At 43.9% G+C, this 20798-nt stretch overlaps 1 protein-coding gene across 1 annotated transcript in view; it reads left to right on the top strand.

The window, feature by feature from the left end:
• Positions 1–20484, top strand: part of MYO1H (myosin IH) — an 83068-nt gene extending 62584 nt beyond the window's left edge. Inside the window, 7 exon segments of the mRNA XM_083471012.1 lie at positions 12348–12441; positions 14210–14265; positions 14398–14533; positions 14960–15030; positions 16569–16663; positions 18132–18231; positions 19821–20484. Coding sequence (XP_083327138.1) covers positions 12348–12441; positions 14210–14265; positions 14398–14533; positions 14960–15030; positions 16569–16663; positions 18132–18231; positions 19821–19844 — 576 coding nt within the window. The 3' untranslated portion in view covers positions 19845–20484.
• Positions 20485–20798: the final 314 nt, after the last annotated feature.

The raw sequence follows: 20798 nt of genomic DNA, 5'->3' as shown, positions 1-20798 counted from the left end.
CAAACATTCACCTTGTCCCACTTCAAATGACAGATTACACTCCCCCCCCTCTCAACCTAGACATCTGAGTTCCTGAGAAAGATCTGCACAAGAAACCTTGTCCGGAAATATTGCCGTGGCATCACAGCACAGAAGAAGGCACAGGTAAAGTCTGGGCTTTTGAGTTTTTGTGGAGCTCAATTCTTAAAATGAACGGTTTTGGGAGCTGGAATCTGCCCTGGGTACGTCCCCCTGGCTCCTAGTTGCATCTACTGTTGTTGTGCTGACAGTGCACTCTGCAAAGGCTCAGAGGTCCGGAGGCTTGGGAGCTCTCAGAAGGGCCAAAGACCTCTACTGCAGCTCTCTCACATCATCATCATCATCATAATTTATTTATACATACATACATACATACATACATACATACATACATACATACCCATCTGGCTGGGTTTACCCAGCCATTCTGGGTGGCTTCCAACAAAATATAAAAAATACAATAAAACATCAGACATTAAAAACTTCCCTCAACGGGGCTTCCTTCAGGTATCTTCTAAAAGTCAGATGGTCGTTTATTTCCTTGACATCTGATGGGAGGGCGTTCCACAGTGCGGGCACCACTACCGAAAAGGCCCTCTGCTTGGTTCCCTGTAACTTAGCTTCTCACAGTGAGGGAACCACCAGAAGGCCCTGGTTTCCTTGTGGGGAAAGACCAGGACAGTTAAAGGCAATTCTGTTCATGGAAAATCAAATACACTTGTGACGAGAGCTGCCTATATAACGCTCATTCCTAAGCAAGGGATGGATTTACAGCAGGGGTCAGCAAACCTTTTTTGGAGGGGGCTGGTTCACCGTCCCCCTGACTTAGTGGTGGGCCGGAGTGCGCACACGCGGCGGAGGGGGCTTCTCTCTCTCCCCTGCCCTGCCTACCGCCTCTGCTGCTCTGCCTGTGCTTGGAGGCCGGCGGCAGCGGCACCTCTCCTTTTCGGGCCAGCTTTCCCGGGCGCCAGGCTTCCTATTAAAGCCCAACCCCCTTCCTCCCCAGGACGGGGAGAAGCCAGGAAGAGGGAGGGAGGAGGGAGGCCACCATAGTGAGGGAGGGAGGGCAAAAAAATGGCGCCCAATTTTTTTTTGAAAAAAAATGGTGATCGTGTCCATCCAAGCGGTGATTGCAGAACCGTTCACGGGCCAGATTCAGAGGGCAATTGGGCCGAATCTGGCCCGTGAACCTTAGTTTGCCGACCCCTGATTTAAAACTTTCCGCCAATTTCATTACTTAATAGCGACTACAAGATCATTGTGGATATCTTAGCAGAAAGACTAAAAAAGATTCTGAAGGAAATAATACACGAAGATCAGGCTGGTTGCCAAATGCAAAGTTATATAAGAAACATCATTAACATCTTAGAATACTTGCAATCCAGAAACAATAGGCAAGCAGCATTAATGCTGGTTGACACAGAAAAGGCGTTCAATAATATTTCCTGGAGGTCAATGGGTTTTGGAGAAACCTTTGTCAGGGGAATACTGTAGAGGCAGTATATTCTGGAAAACAGTCCAGACTTACAATAAACGGAAGGGAAGTAGACAAGGGTTTCCTTTTAAAAAAATAATAATATATTTATTACTTTTATAGATTACAAAAAGGGAAAAGAAAAACAGAAAAGAAGACAAAGGAGGAAAAACAAAAAGGGAAAAAAACAATACAATACAGTATATAGACAATGCAAAACACAACCTAAACTCAAGACTAAACACATTAAACTAAACTAAACAAACCCCACTCCCTAACCTTAACCCTAAATAAAACAAAACAAAAGCAATTTAAAAACATACATCATCCCTTTTCCGTACTCTATCTTTCATTCCCTTGTTTCCTCAACCTCCTCTCACCTCCCTTTTTGTATTCCATTTCTATTAATTGTTTCAGCAAATCCTTACCATCTTTCTCCATTTTCTATCATATTGTAAATAACGTATTTTTTAACCTTATTTTCCATTAAAACTAAAATACTTATATATGCTTAACTCCTTATAACATTTCTGCTAAGCCCATAAAAAAATCATTCCACCATTTTTCTATCACTCATTAGTTTTACCATATGTCTATATATAAACTTTAAATTTTCCAATCTTCTTCCACCATCTCCTCTCCCTGGTTTCGGATTCTGCCAGTCCTTTCCGTCAAGTCCATAAAGTCCATCAACCTGGTGATCTTATGTCCGAGGCTCTTAACTCTTTTCCAAGAGGCTGCAGGGCAGAGTTGAAGAAGGAGCAAAAAGGGTTTTCTTGTGTGTGTGTGTTTCTTTGTGGCTGATTAGCTGTTTTCCCTGTGTAAAGGTCAGAGGGGGCAGGGTTATACCCATCTTTTAGATTTAGGGGAGCTAGTCTCAAACGTTTGTGGGGGAGACCTAGGTGTTTTTTGTGTGTGTGTGTGTGGAGGGGAAGTTATTTGTCCTGTCCTCAAGCTTTTTATGATGGAGGACCTCTGTAGCCACCTCCAACGACACGATCTCAAGATGGAAGGGGAGGGAACAGCTGCAGTCGCCTGCGATTCCTGCGCAATGTTTGCCATCTTGCCAAAGGTTGCAGGCAGCTTTACCTGCAGCAATTGCATGTTGATTGCCCTTTTAAAAGACAAAGTTCAGCAACTGGAGGAACGTGTAGCTACGCTCCAAAGAATTAGAGAGCTGGAGCTCTTCTTGGAAGCAACAGAGCACACCGTCTCCACCAGAGAGGAGACAGGGGACTCCCCTGAGAAGGAGGATAGTTCAGCAACACAGGAGCCAGATATATGGAGAAACGTGACTCAAAGAAGTAGGAGGCCCAGGGTTCACTCTGATTGTTTAGAAATACACAATCGCTTTGAGGTCCTCTCCCCTAGCATGGAAGACGAAGAGCAGACTCCATTTGAGGATCTCTCCCTCATTACAGTCGATCAGGTATATGAAGACGAGCAGCAAAGTCAGTCCTCAGGGAATGTGCAGGCGACCTTGGAACAGACAGCTCACAGAAGAACCCCGACCAAACCCAAGAGGAGGCGTGTAGTGGTGATAGGGGATTCCCTACTGAGGGGAACAGAAGCAGTGATCTGTGGGCCTGACAAGATGTCTCGGGAAGTGTGCTGTCTCCCCGGGGCTAAGATCCAAGATGTAACTGAACGACTGCAAAAAATCATAAAACCCACTGACGAATACCCCTTCCTCTTGGTTCATGTGGGAACCAATGACACTGCAAACAATAGCCTCCAGAAGATCAAAAGAGACTACGAGGCTCTCGGCAGGAAATTGAAGCAACTAAATGCACAAATTGTCATCTCGTCTGTCCTCCCAGTTGAACGACGTGGCCCAGGGAGAGAGGGGAAAATAGTGGAAGTGAACAGCTGGCTTCGCAAATGGTGTAAACAGGAACGGTTTGGATTCTTAGATCACGGACTGCAGTTTCTTGAAGATGGACTTCTGGCAAGTGATGGGCTGCACCTCACAACGGTTGGGAGAAATGTTTTTGCCAAAAATCTCAGAAACCTCATCAGGAGGGCTTTAAACTGACTAATGTGGGGGAGGGAGACAGTGCTCCTGAAGGTAGGAGTCTATCAATTAATGAAGATGATCATCCAAATGTCATAGACCAAATGGAGCAAACAGCACGCGGACCTAGTGGAGGGAGGAAAAAATCCTTAAATAAGAGACACGGGGGAATGATTAATGGACTTCAATGTCTGTACACTAATGCGCAAAGCATGGGAAATAAACAAGATGAGCTTGAGCTCTTGGTACAGCAAACTAAATATGACATAATAGGCATCACTGAAACCTGGTGGGATAAGTCCCACGATTGGAATGTAATAATGGGGGGATACAATCTATTTCAGAGAAACAGACCAGACAAGAAAGGAGGAGGAGTGGCGTTATATGTCAGGGATGTGTATACCTGTGAAGAGATCCAAGATTTAGAACCTCAAAGCCAAAGTGAGAGCATTTGGGTCAAAATTAAGGGAGAGAAGAATAACAGAGACCTCATTGTGGGAGTTTACTATAGATCCCCAAGCCAAACGGAGGACATAGATGCTGCCTTCCTGGAACAGATGGCCAAGCATGCAAAAGGAAGGGAGATAGTAGTAATGGGGGACTTCAATTACCCGGATATTTGTTGGACGTCAAACTCAGCCAAGAGCATAAGGTCAAACAGATTCCTCACTGGCCTTGCAGACAACTTCATTGTCCAGAAAGTGGGAGAAGCAACAAGAGGAACAGCCATTTTAGATCTGGTCCTAACCAATGTTGATGACCTGGTTAGTGGGGTAGATGTGGAAGGATCATTAGGCGCGAGTGATCATGCTCTTCTGAAGTTTACTATACAGCGGAAAGTAGCAGCCAAGCATACTAGGACTCAATTTCTTGACTTTAAGAAAGCCGACTTCATAAAACTTAGGGAAGTGCTGGGTGAGATCCCATGGACAGCAATACTAAAAGGAAAGGGAGTTCATGATGGCTGGGAGTTTGTTAAGAGGGAGATAGTAAAAGCACAACGTCAGGCAATACCAATGAGACGAAAACATGGAAGGTGCCTAAAGAAACCAGGGTGGCTATCTAAAGAACTTTTAACTGAATTAAGATTAAAAAAGGATGTGTACAAAAAATGGAAAAGGGGGGAAACCACCAAAGAGGAATTCAAACAAATAGCCAGCACGTGTAGACACAAAGTCAGAAAAGCTAAAGCACAGAATGAACTCAGGCTTGCTAGAGAGGTTAAAAGCAACAAAAAAGGCTTTTATGGGTATGTTCGTAGCAAAAGGAAGAACAAAGAAACAGTGGGGTCACTCAGAGGAGAAGATGGTGAAATGCAAACAGGGGACACAGAAAGGGCTGAACTCCTCAATGCCTTCTTTGCCTCAGTCTTCTCCGATAAAGAAAACAATGCCCGACCTGAAGAATTTGGAGCAAATGATTCAGCAAAGGAAACACAGCCCAGAATAACTAAGGAGATAGTACAAGAATATTTGGCTAGATTAGATGTATTCAAGTCTCCAGGGCCAGATGAACTGCATCCAAGAGTATTAAAAGAACTGGCAGATGTGATCTCAGAACCACTGGCAGTCATCTTTGAGAATTCCTGGAGAACAGGCGAAGTCCCGGCAGACTGGAGGAGGGCAAATGTTGTCCCTATTTTCAAAAAGGGGAAAAGAGAGGACCCAAATAATTACCGCCCAGTCAGTCTGACATCAATAGCAGGGAAGATTCTGGAACAGATCATTAAGCAAACAGTCTGTGAGCACCTAGAAAGGAATGCTGTGATCACCAATAGTCAGCATGGATTTCTGAAAAATAAGTCATGTCAGACTAACCTGATCTCGTTTTTTGACAGAATTACAAGCCTGGTAGATGAAGGGAACGCAGTGGATGTAGCCTACCTTGATTTCAGCAAGGCATTTGACAAGGTGCCCCATGATATTCTTGTAAAGAAGCTGGTAAAATGCGGTCTTGACTATGCTACCACTCAGTGGATTTGTAACTGGCTGACTGACCGAACCCAAAGGGTGCTCATCAATGGTTCCTCTTCATCCTGGAGAAAAGTGACTAGTGGGGTGCCACAGGGTTCTGTCTTGGGCCCGGTCTTATTCAACATCTTTATCAATGACTTGGATGATGGACTCAAGGGCATCCTGATCAAATTTGCAGATGACACCAAACTGGGAGGGGTGGCTAACACCCCAGAGGACAGGATCACACTTCAAAACGACCTTGACAGATTAGAGAACTGGGCAAAAGCAAACAAGATGAATTTTAACAGGGAGAAATGTAAAGTATTGCACTTGGGCAAAAAAAATGAGAGGCACAAATACAAGATGGGTGACACCTGGCTTGAGAGCAGTACATGTGAAAAGGATCTAGGAGTCTTGGTTGACCACAAACTTGACATGAGCCAACAGTGTGACGCGGCAGCTAAAAAAGCCAATGCAATTCTGGGCTGCATCAATAGGAGTATAGCATCTAGATCAAGGGAAGTAATAGTGCCACTGTATTCTGCTCTGGTCAGACCACACCTGGAGTACTGTGTCCAGTTCTGGGCACCACAATTCAAGAAGGACACTGACAAACTGGAACTTGTCCAGAGGAGGGCAACCAAAATGGTCAAAGGCCTGGAAACGATGCCTTATGAGGAACGGCTAAGGGAGCTGGGCATGTTTAGCCTGGAGAAGAGGAGGTTAAGGGGTGATATGATAGCCATGTTCAAATATATAAAAGGATGTCACATAGAGGAGGGAGAAAGGTTGTTTTCTGCTGCTCCAGAGAAGCGGACACGGAGCAATGGATCCAAACTACAAGAAAGAAGATTCCACCTAAACATTAGGAAGAACTTCCTGACAGTAAGAGCTGTTCGACAGTGGAATTTGCTGCCAAGGAGTGTGGTGGAGTCTCCTACTTTGGAGGTCTTTAAGCAGAGGCTTGACAACCATATGTCAGGAGTGCTCTGATGGTGTTTCCTGTTTGGCAGGGGGTTGGACTCGATGGCCCTTGGGGTCTCTTCCAAATCTATGATTCTATGATTCTATGATTCTATGATTCTAAGTCCCTTCTGCAGGTCTTCTTCATTTTCTTTAATGCTAAAGAGCAAATCTCGGGGAAACTCCAACCTATCAATACTTTTCTTCCTTCTGAACAGATCAGCCAAATTTCCATAGTTGAAGCTACAGTCCATAAAGTATTTCAGGGCATATTTCAAGATTCCTCCAAATCCAAAGGCCCCCAAAACTTCAATCTCCTCCAAGCCCAAGTCCATGTCCCAAATGTCAGTTAATCCCTGCATAGAGGGATCTTTCCAACTTTCCTTCTTTAGTCCATTCCTCAAAGTCTGACTTTTCCTAGATTCAATCATAAAAGGCCTCAACTTATAGTCCTCAATTTGCTTCTGTAAAGCCACGGATCCCGCTTGTATTACTTTATGTTCAACAACAGCAGCTTTCTCCTTCTCCTTCTCCTCCTTCTCCTCCACCATTTGTTCTGCAAAAATGGATTCCTGTACCAAGTCCTGAATTATTTCTGTGTTGGTGTTCGCTTTTTGACTCAAATTAGTCACTTTCTGTTCCAAATTATCAACTTTAAAAGTCATGTCATCCATCTTCTTGTGAAGCTGTCCCAGCGAACAGCTTATCTTACATAAAACAGTCACAATGGCCTCTCCTGTCAACATTTTTAAATGGTCCAAGGTCAATCTCTGGTTCTCAGAATCCTTATCCGCAGCTGGAAATCCCCCAGTTACACTCCTGTAACAGTTTCAAAAGCTCCCTCTAGAGGGAAACAGTCTCCACTTGTATCAGTTGTTTCAGGCACAACTCAAGCATTAAAGATATTTTCAATTTTCAGTTACTTTTCCTCCTTTATAAACGCAGAAGAGGACAATGGAAACAGTATCTTGCTCTTATTTAGCTAGCTGTCAAATCCGTTCTGTCAATGCACTCTCTCCAAATGTCATCTGGCAGCCCGTTCCCAGGTTCAGAGCAGTGGTAATTTGATTTTTCACTCTCTCCTGCAGGCTCACTAGGTCCAAAATTTCCCCCTCTTCTCCTGCTTCCAAGGGGGGCTTTGTATTTTAAACTGATGGAAATTTAATCCTTTGCCAAGAGCTTTCAAAGACTTTAGCTTGTAACGTCTTTGCTTCAGTCTATTTACAAAGCGGAAGGCGGACTTCCTGTTTATGACCTTCCCGCTTCAGTGCCAAATTAAGGTATTTAAAAATCCAATTTTCCGTTCTACTCACGGGTAATTGTTTAAAATCCAATTGTCCACAGGAAAAAGTCAGCGCTCTCCGGCAACAGCAATGCGGCTTCACTCCGTGAAAGAAGCAGTCGATTCAAAGCACCGCGCCACTCACCCCACGTCACTCCGGATCCCCAAAACAGGGTTTTCCCGTGAGTAGGGGAGGCGCAAAAGGTGCCAGCCGAATCCCAGGTTCACAAGCTTCTCCCGCTTGTGATTTCAATGGGTCTCCACCTTCGCCGTGGCGGTCAGACCCTGTTTTTCATTGAGCAAGTTCCTCCCGAACGGAGGAGCTCCGCCATTGCCGGAGGCGCCAACCCGAAAGTCCCTAGACAAGGGTTTTCTCTATCCCCATAACTATGTATCTTGGTGTTGGAAATTCTGAACAGGAAAATAAGGAATGATGTAGGTATAAGAGGTATAGTATTGGGAGGAAAATCTTACAAATTGAGAGCCTACGCTGATGACCCTATTGTTACTATGGAAAATCCCAAAGAAAGTTTTCCGAAAGTGATTGAAGTTGATGAAAGAATTTGGACAGGTGGCTGGTTTTAAAATTAACTGTAAAAAAACAAATTTGTTAGTTAAAAATATGGAGTTACAGGGGAAAAAATGAAATTTAAAAAATCACTGGATTAGAGGTGAAGAAGAAAGTCAAGTGCTTAGGGATTTGGCTAACGGCAAAGAATATCAACCTATATGAGGGAAATTACATAAAGACTTGGAATGAGATAAAAAGAAATTTGGAAATTTGGGATAGACTACAAATTTCTTTTGGGGGAAGAATCTCCACAATTAAGATGAATGTCCTTCCGATAATTATTATTTTTTGTTTCAGACTATTCTGGTGTTAGGGGGAATACACTGCTTTAAGGACTGGCAACGAGACATTTCGAAATTCATATGGCAAAGGAAAAGACCTAGGATTAAGCATGAACTATTAATTGATGTTAAGGGGAGAGGGTTTTTCCCCCTTACCTGATCTCAAATTGTATCACGATGCAGCGTGCCTAACTTGGATTCGTGAATGGGTAGTACTGCAAAACACAGACCTGTTGGACATAGAGGGGTTTGACAACCGTTATGGTTGGCACGTATATCTGGTTTATGACAGGGTGAAAGTCCACAAGGGTTCTTTGAATCATATGATAAGAGAATCCCTTTATAAAGTATAGGCTAAATATAAAGATTTACTCAAACCGAAAACCCCTTGGTGGCTTTCCCCTACAGAAGCTTTCACAGTTAAGGAAAAAAAATCTGGGACATTATATATAATGAACTTTAAAAAATCTTTATATGTTCATTTCAAAAAACCCCAGAAGTCTTCCTGTTGGGAATCATGTTTAATGAAATCCCGAAAATGTTTAGAAGAATTTTCATGTAGGCAACAATGGTGGCTAGAATTTTGATAGCAAAAAATTGGAAAGGAGAAGTGATACCCACCAAATTAGACTGGCAGGTGAAGATGACAGAATATATAGAACTAGCCAAAATGACTGGCAGCTTAAGAGCTGATTCAAAACAGAGCTTAAATAAAGAATGGAATGTCTTTAAAGAATATTGTCAGGTGGTGGTGTGGTTGCTCGAGAGCAAACAAGCAAGACTCCAACCCTTCTTTTCCAGGCTTTATTATTAATACAAACTATTTACAGTGCAGAGCATCGCAAGTCCATGTACCTCCCCCAGCATAACAGTTGTGTGACCCCCATCCTTCTCCTCCCCTCTGTGCCCAAACCTACTGCGCAGAGGACTTCCGGGTTAGCGCCTCCGGCAATGGCGGATTTCCTCTGATCGGGAGGAATCCGCTTCGTGGAAATTAGGGTCTGGACCGCCACGGCGAGGCGGAGACCCATCAAAAACCACAGGCGGGAGAAGCCTGTGGACGTGGGATTCGGCAGGCACCTTTTGCGCCTCCCCTACTCGCGGGGAAACCCGGTTTTGGGGATCCGGAGCGACGTGGGGTGAGCGGCGCGGTGCTTCAAATCGACTGCTCTTTTCACGGAGTGAAGCCGCATTGCTGTTGCCGGAGAGTGCTGACTTTTTCCTGTGGACAATTGGACTTTAAACAACTACCCGTGAGTAGAACGGAAAATTGGACTATGAAACATCTTAATTTGGCACCGAAGCGGGAAGGCTCTAAACAGGAAGTCCGCCTTCCGCTTTTGTAAATAGATTGAAGCAAAGACATTGCAAGCTAAAGTCTGGAAAGACTTTTGTAAATAACTAAATCTCCATCGGCTGAAACTACTAAACCCCCCTTGGAAGCAGGAGAAGAGGGGGGAAATCTTAGATTGTTCAAGCCTGCAGGAGAGAGAGAGTAAAGAAAGATAAATTTCCACCGCCTTGAACCTGGGAACGGGTTGCTAGGAAGACAGACGTTTTGGGACATCCATTGACTGTGAATAAAACGTTTGCTGATAGATAGTTTAAAAAGAGAAACATATTGATTCCAATGTTTCCTTTTGCATTTAAAAGGAACAAAATATTTGAAAAACGAAAGTAATTTTGTTGCTGGATCTGCTTTTAAAAGGACGGATACAAACAGAAATTGTTTCCCCTAGAGGGAGCTTTGAAAACTGTTGTTGGAGTCGATCTGGGGAATTCTCCAGCTGTAGAGATTAAAGATTGTGAGAACCAGACATTGTAGGTTGGAGTCTCCCCGAGATCTACTCCTCAGCGATAAAGGAAGGAAACTAAGAACAAGATCAGCAGAAGACAAAGTAAGGTGCAGGTATAAATAAATAAAGACCTGCAGAAGGGACATGGAAAAGAGTTAAGAGCCTCGGATAGAAGATTACCAGGTTGATGGACTAAATGGAATGGATAGAAAGGACTGACAGAACCCGAGACCAGGAAGAAGAGACGGTGGATGAAGATTGGAAGAAAGTTTAAAAATTCATTTAGAGAAATATTGTAAAATTAATGAGTGTTATAAAAAATGTTGGAATGAAACTATTTGGCTTTAGTAGAAATGCTATAAGGAGTTATGTACAAATAAGTTTTAAGCTTTGGGGCTTTTTATGGCAAGATAAGGTTAAAATAAATTAAGATAATTTAATGACAGAACATAGTGAAAGATGGAAAGGATTTGCTGAGATAATTAATAACTAGAATACAAAAAAGGGAGGTGTGAGGAGGTCGATGAAACAAGATAACGAAAGATAAAGATTTGGGAATATTGGATTTGTTTTTAATTTTTTGTTTGCCTTTGTTTTTGGCTCTGATGTATTGTGTGTTTTGCTCTCTTTTTTCTTTTTATTGACTTGTATTGTTTAATTTCTTTTTTTTCTTTTTTCTTTTTCTTTTTTCTCTCTGTAATTTTAAATTCTCAATAAATATCATTAAAAAAAACAAAAACAAACCTACTGCGCAGAAGGGGCGCTGGCAAAGGGGGACTTGCCTCCCCTCCGCTTGGCTCAGGCTCAGTTTTGGGGCTCTCCCTAGCATCTCCTGGTCCCTGCACCCCCTCCCACTGGAGGCGGGGCTTTCCTCCTCGCCAGAGGAGGAACTGCTTCGTCAGGCTCCCTGTAACACAACTGCCCTTCCACCTCTCGCCTCTGAGCTGATGGTAGTTCCCTGACAAATATTTACAGCTACATTGTAAAAATGCTTTGACGAGTCTAGGCTGAACCTTGCTGGACAATTTGAAACATGAATAAATTAAGTGATAATTAAAATTAAGTGATAATACAAAGTGTGAAATCGAAAGGGAAGCCTAGAAAACATAGTGGGATGAATGGAGTCAAAGGAATATGTGATGCTTTTTCTTGTTTGTTTGTTCTTTAGTGTTGTTACTGTTGTGTTTTGTGGTTTGTTTTTAAAGTATTGTTTCAATAAAGTATTAAAACAACAACAACAAACAAATGAATGCATCACCTGGAGTGCTGGATAGCTTCCTGCCGGTGCGTTTGCACCACGCTGGTCTTCACATCCCCTTGCCCCGCTGCCTACAACGGGAAGTCAGTGGTGCCGGTGATACTGTGGACTTAGGTCAGCTACCTGAGAGACCCCGTTCCTCATGCAAACCTGCCTGGGCTCAGATCTTTGGGGGAGGCCCATCTCTCAGTCCTGCCCCCCTGACAGCCCCGCTTGGTGGATGGAGGTGTGGGAGAGGGTCTTCTCTGGGGGGGCTGCTCCCAGACTCTGGAACGCCTCCCTGGAGAAGCCAGAATGGCTTCCTCCTGGCTGTCCTTTTGACAGCTGGTGAAGAACTGGATGTTTTTGAGGAAAGGGCTGGTGCTGTGATTTGTTGTTGTGATAATTATCTGTATTTTTAATAGATCTTTTATATTATTTTAAATCTATTTGTGTTTAATTGCATCTTAATGATTTTATTTTCTGTTTTTAGCTTGTTCAATATATCTGTGTAAGTCACCTTGAGGCAGGATATTATTGTTGTTGTTGTTGTTGTTGTTGTTAACAACAACAACAACAACAACAACAACAAATACATGAATGAATGAATAAAACTGAGCCCATGGCTTGCAGGAGGGATCTTATGCCTCTTAGTAACATAAGTACAACTCCCCACATCAGCCTGAAGTAAGAGTTTTAATGTGGTTTCCTTCTTGCAAAATACTGGTCTAGTCTCTTTCTTTTGCTCCAAAACAGATGGAGGAAAAAGTGATTGCTAGTGGCATCTTCTGCGGTAAGAAGGCTGGCTATGCCCAGAGCCTGAATGAACCGTTTCTTGAGACCAGGCTAAGTGAGTAGACCAGAAAGGGCAAGGCTGGTTGAGGATTTGGTTCACAGGAGGCACAAGGCCTGACACACACATTGTGGGCTCCTCCTTTGCAAGGAAATGCAAATATGTAAGGCTACACAAGCAGAGGAGAATGAAAGCTTAAAAGCCTGATTTCCCAACCAAACTTTTGCATAGCTAAGGCATCTCTTAGGAAGAGTCGCCCTGGAAACAGAAGAGAACTTGGAGCTAGCCTACCTGAGCAGACAAACCCCAAATCACACACTTACCAAGGAGACGACGATATGGCTGTACAATATCTGAGCAGGGAGGTAATCCAGGGGTTCCAGGCACTTTCCCAGGGTCCAGGGTCCTTGGAATGAAGGTTGGCAGAGACTGGTGTCTTTAGAATCATAGAATCATAGAATCATAGAATCATAGAGTTGGAAGAGACCACAAGGACCATCGAGTCCAACCCCCTGCCAAGCAGGAAACACCATCAGAGCACTCCTGACATATGGTTGTCAAGCCTCTGCTTAAAGACCTCCAAAGTAGGAGACTCCACCACACTCCTTGGCAGCAAATTCCACTGTCGAACAGCTCTTACTGTCAGGAAGTTCTTCCTAATGTTTAGGCTATATGGTTTAGGCTATATGGTTTTATTTGCCCATATATACAACCCGATCAGAGGATGGAGGGGCTCCCAGCATTAACACCCTAACAGATCTTGCTTCCCCATTAGTCACAGCTTGGGGTCCAGCACAGAGCAAGCAGGTCTCTGTGTCTCCAAACGGCTTCCGGCTCTCCCACACAACTCTGCCTTTTGTTCTCCTCCCTAGCAGTTTGTGGGGCAGAGGAAAGACCCACCCATTTGTTTGATGGCACGGAGCAACTTATTTGGTTGTGCTTCACATTTTCTTCACATGTAGTCAGCCACAACCACTGCCTAGGCAGAGGGACTGGTTTAGCAGGCTTGCTCTTATACCTTCTACCCCCACAGATACAGAACCCAAAACATCAGTCTAGCTGGGTTACAGACATTTAACTTTAACTGGTACACAATTAAAGTGTTTGATACATATTTTAAAAGCTTTATATGTACAGTGGTACTTAATTCGTTCCGGAGGTCCGTTCTTAACCTGAAACTGTTCTTAACCTGAAGCACCACTTTAGCTAATGGGGCCTCCTGCCGCCGCCGTGCGATTTCTGTTCTCATCCTGAAGCAAAGTTCGTAAGCCGAAGTAATATTTTTGGGTTAGCGGAGTCTGTAACCTGAAGCGTTTGTAACCTGAAGCATATGTAACCCGAGGTACCACTGTAATAAGATTAATGTAACAAAGAATATCACAAGCATAAATGTGTCAACAATCATTGACTTAATAGGTTTGTGGGCTCTTGTATTTCAGCCCCTTACTTGAACCGTGCATTTTAATTGTGCCAGGGGAGGGTTGAGGGGATGCTGAATTCAGAGATGGAGCAGCTGATCAAGGCGCAAGTTGTTTTGTCACTGAGGCAAAAATTAATCCCAGAAGCACCTCTCCTTCCTGCCTTCAGCAGTATAAATATTACAATATGTAAATAAATAGCAATTTCTGCCCTTCCATAACAATCAAGATCAACAGCCTCCTCACTTTGCCTAATGGTAGAGCTGGTACTGACTGGGATATGTGTTTTGTTGTGCCAGAGGCAGCCTAAAATCTCTCCCCGAGATCAGTTTCCTTTTGTGCATGTCTCCTTGGGGCTCCCCACTTTTGTGTCGGGATGTGACCCTTGCTCTTTCCTGTGTTCCTAGATGAGAGCGAGTTGAGCCCCAAAGTCCTGCAGCTGATCCGCCACGAGAGAGTGAAGGTGAGGGCTGGGGTGCGTGGGGCAAGGGCAGGCCAACCTGCCCAGTGGTCCTTGAATGGTGTGTGGGTAAAGCTGCGACTCCCAGGCGAAGCTGCCTCTGCTTCTAAGACTCGCCTCGTGGTTGGTTTTCAGTATGTGACGCCGGTGGTGAAGTATGACCGGAATGGCTTCAAGCCCCGAGAGCGGCTGCTGGTTCTGACGCGTGTGGCCGCTTATGTGGTGGAGATGGCCAAGATCAAGCAGAGGATTGAGTACGCCACCCTCAGAGGTAACATCCCTGCTGTCCGTGGGCAACCCTTTCCCTTCCCAGGCATCCAGCCAAGTGAGATGGGGAGAGACCCACCCATTTGCCTCCTTGGCAACAGAGCAACCTGTTTGGATAGCCTAAATGGCCTGGTCAGCCAAGGCCATCCCTCTGGCAAAGGAACTGGTTGGGCTGGTTCAGCAGTCTCTTCTAGCAAAGAGCCTGAAAGGGACCCAGGTTGACCGCCCCTCCCCCACCTCAAAACAGTCCTTTCTTGCAGTCTGTCAAATGGCCCATGTGAGGGAGAGGAAGCAGTAAAGTATGAAACTCAGTTCTGCAACCAAGCACACAATAAAATCTATCTGCCAGGCTTCTTTGCAGCTTGGCAAAGAAAGGCAGTCCTTCTTAATTTTTCTAGTAAGTGACTTTGTTTTGCATTCTTTTTCCAAGGCCTTTCTGCCAGCAGCTTGGGCGACCATATCTTAGTCATCCATGTTTCAGAAGACAGCAAACAAGAGAAGGTAGCAGTTTTCCTTTACCCGCCCATGATGTGTGTTTGCGTGTGTGAAATGCATGGAAATAAAACAAGCTAAGGAGCAAAAGGAACGCCTTACTTTCAGACAATGGATGCCTGTGATATAGCTAATCATTATCAGAAGAGAAAGGCATGACTTTGAATAAGTGTGGGGAGAGCACTCGCGTCTTGCTCTTATTATTATCAGGGGGGCCACTGTGAAAACAAGATGCTGGGCTAGAGGGGGCCCCTTTGGCCTAATTCAGCCCAGGCCTCCTCTTCTGTACTTGTGAAAAGTTGGCTTACCAGTTTTTATTTTCCTTAGTGGTAGGATATGGGGCTGCACAGCAAACCCCATGAGATTAATGAATTGTTTAAGATAGCTAGGAAAAATGGCTTTGCAGAACAAAAGTATGTTTTCCAAAGTCCTATTAGATACAAATATAAAAGTATTATAAAAAATGTACAAACTGCTGTTGGAGCGAGAAACTAAAGAGGAATTTGTGAAATCGAGCATGATTAAATGGACCCAAGATGTGGGTCACAGTATTGATTATGAATTATGGGGAAAGTTGTGGAAAATAAATATGAATTTTATGGCATGTTATGTGCTAAAAGAAAATGTGATGAAAATGTCCCACAGGTGGTATTTAACACCCATCAGATTGGCAGAACTGTCTAAAAAAGAAGAAGGTATTGTTGAAGTGTAATGAAATTGAGGGATCTTTTTTCACATGTGGTGGTCCTGTAAAATAATTAAAGAATATTGGGGAACTATGTAATGAATTTAAAAAGATACTTAAAAAACTTTTCCCCAAACACCTGAGATTTTCCTCTTGAGGATGGTAAAAAAAAAGCAAGAGCGTTTACTACTCAACACGACGGCTGCAGCTAGAATCTTATTGGCACAAAGGGGGAGAACAAGTCTAGTACCCACTAAGGAAGAAAATGTTTGAATGTGCTGAACTGGTTGGTCTGACAAACAGGATAAGAGAAAACAAAGATCAGGAATAGAAGGAGGAATGGATAAAGTTTATTGACTATTTCAAAAACCAGTATAGACAAATGCATAGTTTGCAGGTCTCTAGTAAATCCAGCAGATTTGAAATAGAGTATTTGACAGATAACAAATTGGATGATTAAAAATATGTGGATTACACGGAGTAGTAGAAAAGCAAAAGGAACCAGGAAAAGTGTGGAAGAGAAGTCATATGGTATATGTATAAATGTGGTATTTAGTACGAAGTTGTAAGTGGGACGGGGGGCGGGGCGGCGTTAAATATGCTCTATGTTCCTGTTTTAGAAAATGCAAAAAATAAAAATAAAATAAAAGAATTTTCCTGCCACACCCTTTGAGAACCACTGGTATAGAGTCTACATGTTTAGCCCAAGTGCATTTTTTTATTTTATATTTTGCTTTTGAAAAGTGTTATTAACCTCTTTGTATTCAATTTTCAAATGCAGCTGTCTGATCATAACACAGTGGTGAAAAGGGTGTTTCTCTGTGAATGGAGAGCCCTGCCTGACTCCGTTTCTTGCTTCCAGGGAGACGCCATTCTGCAGTGTGAGCACTTTTTTGAGACGGCCACAAAACTCTGCATTCTGGCCCACAAGAAGAATGTCTCGGTGGTCCAGGGAAGGTGGGTCCCTCACTCTTCTGAGGCCTTTGCATTTGCAAATGAATGAAATCATGGGATTGATGGTTCTTAAGCATCACCCACATCTGATGACATAGGAAGCACAGGCCTGCTTATCAGCCTGAATTTCACACTCCATGTATTTAAAGCAAAAACCCAGGGGACTATTTTGAAGAGGCTGTTCTGATGCCACATTGGGAAGGATACACCACTGAATTGGGAAGGGCAGGAGAGGCCTGGCGCCTTCACAGTCTGTAAGTGGGCTTCTGGGAAACATCTGAACAGCCACTGGGGGGATTCTGGCCTGATGCCTCTGACATCCTTGTCCCAGTGCAGTTGGCTCAGAAAACCACTTGGGTCCCAAATGAAATATCTGAGACTGCCTCCTTCCCTTGAGGCCCTTTCGGGTCCCTCTTGGTAGTTCTGCTGCCCTCAGAACTGCAAGGGAGGGGGTTGCAACCCCAGGAGAGGGCCTTTTCTGTGTCAGCCCCCAAACTGCAGAACTCCCATCCCATTGAAGTGCAACTGGTCCCTTAATTGTACAGCTTTCCATGACTGTTGAAGACACACCTGTGTTTTTGGGACCCACTTCAATTCCTGTGGCTGTCATTTCTTTTAACTGTTTTTTAATACTGAACTTTGAATTGCTGTGACCTGCCTGAGACCTGCTGCTGAAGGACAGGTAATGAGTTTAATAACAAAAGCAACAACCACCACCACCATCATCATCATAATCACCTAGGAACAGTCCAATTGCAACCAGTGAGCAGTTGTGATTTCATCTTTATGCACTTAAAGTCTGGCCAGCTGAAATGACACAAATCAAATGTGCAGAAGGTGGAAAGCTTAAAAGCTCTTTTTGCGCCAGGGTTTTCCTGGCATCAAAAGAGCTTTTAAGCTCTCACTTGCTTACTGGGCTCTGGGAGCCTCTTGCAGGAACACCGACAGCCACACGAGAGCCTGGAAAGCACAGCGGACAGCTTAGAAACACTCTGCTTTGCCTGGGGTGGGGGTAGGATCTGGTGGGCTTGCTGGCTTCAGAAGGTAAGATTGCTCGCATGAGGATGGTTCAACTATATACATTTTTGCATATATGTGCCATTCCAGGAATGTAACCCCCAGGTGGTTGCTTCCAGCCAACTAAGACACATGTTGGTGCTGGTATTGAAATGCCTCCCAAAGCCTGAGTGAAGGGCCAGGGATTCAACTGGCTTGTAAAGGTTTAAAAGAGTTGGCAACATCTCCCTCAGGGATTGGAGTTCCTAAACTGGGGCACTATTATTCATTTATTATTGGTCTGTCCAACTGGCAGTGGTTCTCCAGGGACTTCACTATCAGCCTTCTTATTTCTGCATGGAGAGCAGGTCTTCTTTCCCTGAGTTCCCGGACCCTTCCCTAGAGGCCAGGATGGTGGTTTTGCACCTAAGCCTGGTGGGCTTGTGAATGTCATTGCTGGTGTTTCTTTTTGTAGCCTCCAGTTCCAAATCAGTTCAGGGAAAGAAGGAACAATGGTTTTCACCACCGGGCAGGATGCTCAGGTCTACAAAGCCAAAAATGGACAACTGACAGTGGTAAGTCCTTTGCAATGACTGTGGCCCTTTTTCTACAGGCAAAGAACTGGATGCTGAAGGAATGACTGGCAGAGCAGATTTAGGGGCCTAAATGTTGTAGCTGGAGTGAGGTTTTTGCAGGTAACTTGGGGTGGTGAGCAGACCAGTGTAGGAACATTGCAAGTGAGTGTCTAGATAACCAAGAGGAATCCAATTAAACCCAGGTATAGTGTCAGACCAGACTATCATGAAGCCAAGCAAACTTTCAAAAGTCCCTTGGGTATGTTTAAGTTGGCCTTGCTTGAATAATTGCATGTGAAGCTGCCCCCTAGGCCAGATGGTGAGGCTGCTTGTCCACCTAGCCTAGGCGACAAGGGCTGGAAATGTCAGGTGCTGAGCCTTCTACCTCCCAGGCAGGTGTGCTGCCCCCTTATTTCTCTATATTGATAATCTGTTTGTGATTTTCCATGCTGATGAGCTGTAACCTTTGTGCCCATCCCTCTTTGGAGTCTGAGGCTCAAACTACAGCTTCTTCCCTTGAAGAAGGGAACAGCTTCTCTTTCTCTCACCCCACTGTTTTGCTGGACATCCAGCAAAGCTGAATGTTGGAAGATTTAGGAGACAGTTAAAAGAAAGGACTTCTACATGCAGCACATAGTTAGACTGGGTCAAATTCTTGGAGTAGAGGGCTATCAATAGCCATGAATCATGATGTCTGCGCACTATGTCCAGAATCAGAGGGGACAGTCCTCTGAATGCCAGTTGCTGGGGGTCGTCAGTGGGGAGGAGGCTGCTATTGCCTTCATGTCCTGCTTGGGGGCTTCTTCCCTTTGGGGCAGCTGGTTGATCCCTCTGAGAGCAGGAAGCTGGATAAAATGGGCCACCTGATCTAGCAGGCTCTTAGATTTTCCTTCCTCATCGTGCGACACAGTGGATGATTTATAATAGGCAACATTGTCAAAACATGCTTTTATTTCAAGGCAGGTGCTTTCTAAAGAGAAACATCAAAAATAGATAAATCAGATCAAAGGTCCAGCCCAGCCCAGCCCCCTGTTGCTCGTAAAGAAGTTTTTTAAAATTAATTTTCATCTTTAAACTGTTTAATATGCTTGTATTGAGATATATATCTGCTTACATTAGAACATATGACATGCAACAATTATATAATGTTAAATATTAAATATTAAAAATAAAACTGCAATAAACACTTGGATAAATGTTTCTGAATATAATAACAAAGCTGTGTCAAAGTGTCTATACCAAAATTATTGCAGATATGATGTATAGCAGTACGTATTGCTTTGATTGGTGACCATAAGTAAAATGTACCGGTATTTTATATCAACAACAATTAGAATTTATAGGAATTTATAGGGCATGAATTTCCTTTTAAAAAGCCGGATCCCTTAGTTGCCTGTCAGCTCCCCTTTGACCTTTTGGTGGGAATCACAGAATTGTAGAGTTGAAGGGGACCCTGAGGATCATCTAGTCTAACATCTTGCAGTGCAGGACTCTCAAGTAACAATGCTTCTGTTTAGGCAGGGGCTGCAAAATGAGAAGAGAGGCATTAATTTTTTTAAAAAAAATCTTTCTATGTTTAAATCCAACAGGTATCACCCAGAATAACATCCTGATGGAAGCACATGTTCCACCTTTGGCTGTTAACTGCTGATGTTCAAAAGAGAAAGTAGCCCAAACTCCTCTGTGGAGAGGAGCAGAGCCCATATTATAATTCTGATGCTTACAAAGAGTGTTTTGATGCCATAGGACTGTTGCAGATCCCATGACTGACTGTATGAATACTACCAATAACTGGCTATATTTTTGTGATAACTTGCCTCTAATCTAAGTCAACAGTTACAGATTTCCTTAGATTTCCTTAATAGGTCCAAGTGGGGAAAGCCTCAGAAAAAAATTGCACCTTAGAAGTGAAGGAGGAAGTTCTACGCTCTGGAAAAAGTATTCTTCCCATTACAGGGCTGGAAGCGTAATGGCAATCTGTAAAGCTGAATCCTGTAAAGCCTGGAGAAATGCGAGGCAGGCAGCTGTTGTCCCTTAGGGTTTTGGAACACAACTCTCCTCATTTTTCTCTGGCACTGTTTTTTGGGGGAACCTTGAGATCCCCGCTGCTGCTTGGGCAGCCACAGGCCCACCGAAGGGAGATGGGGTGGGGTGGGGGGAAGGTTCTGCAGTCGAAATCGTGCCTCCGTGTTCCTCTCTATACTAGCAACATGTGACTGTAAGTGGCAATGTGAATTAAAAAGACTAGAGAAACATGGCTTTGAAATGATCTTGTAGGGTTTTGTCCCCCCTCCCCAAAAAAACAAATAATAATAGAACTAGTTCCTGACTGGTTTTAAAGTCTCCTTCTAGCTCTGTCTGAAAGCCAAGTATGGTGGCCAGCTGAGGCTTCTTCTGGACCAGTCAGCTTTTTGTTACATGTGGAGCAGGAATGGGGAGAAAGGCACACTTGCCAAATTTGCAGCTCCTAAACCAGTATGTAAACTGAAACCCTCTTTGCCTTTGAAATCCACACTTCCCTGAATGTTGATCTGCAGTTCTTCAATCAATCAAGGAATGTGTATAAA

This window comes from Podarcis liolepis (assembly GCF_965112155.1).
Source record: "Podarcis liolepis genome assembly, chromosome: 13".
NCBI classification, from domain to species: Eukaryota; Metazoa; Chordata; class Lepidosauria; order Squamata; family Lacertidae; genus Podarcis; species Podarcis liolepis.
Note: the sequence above shows the minus strand (reverse complement) of the source record. Positions and strands in the feature narration are given on the sequence as shown.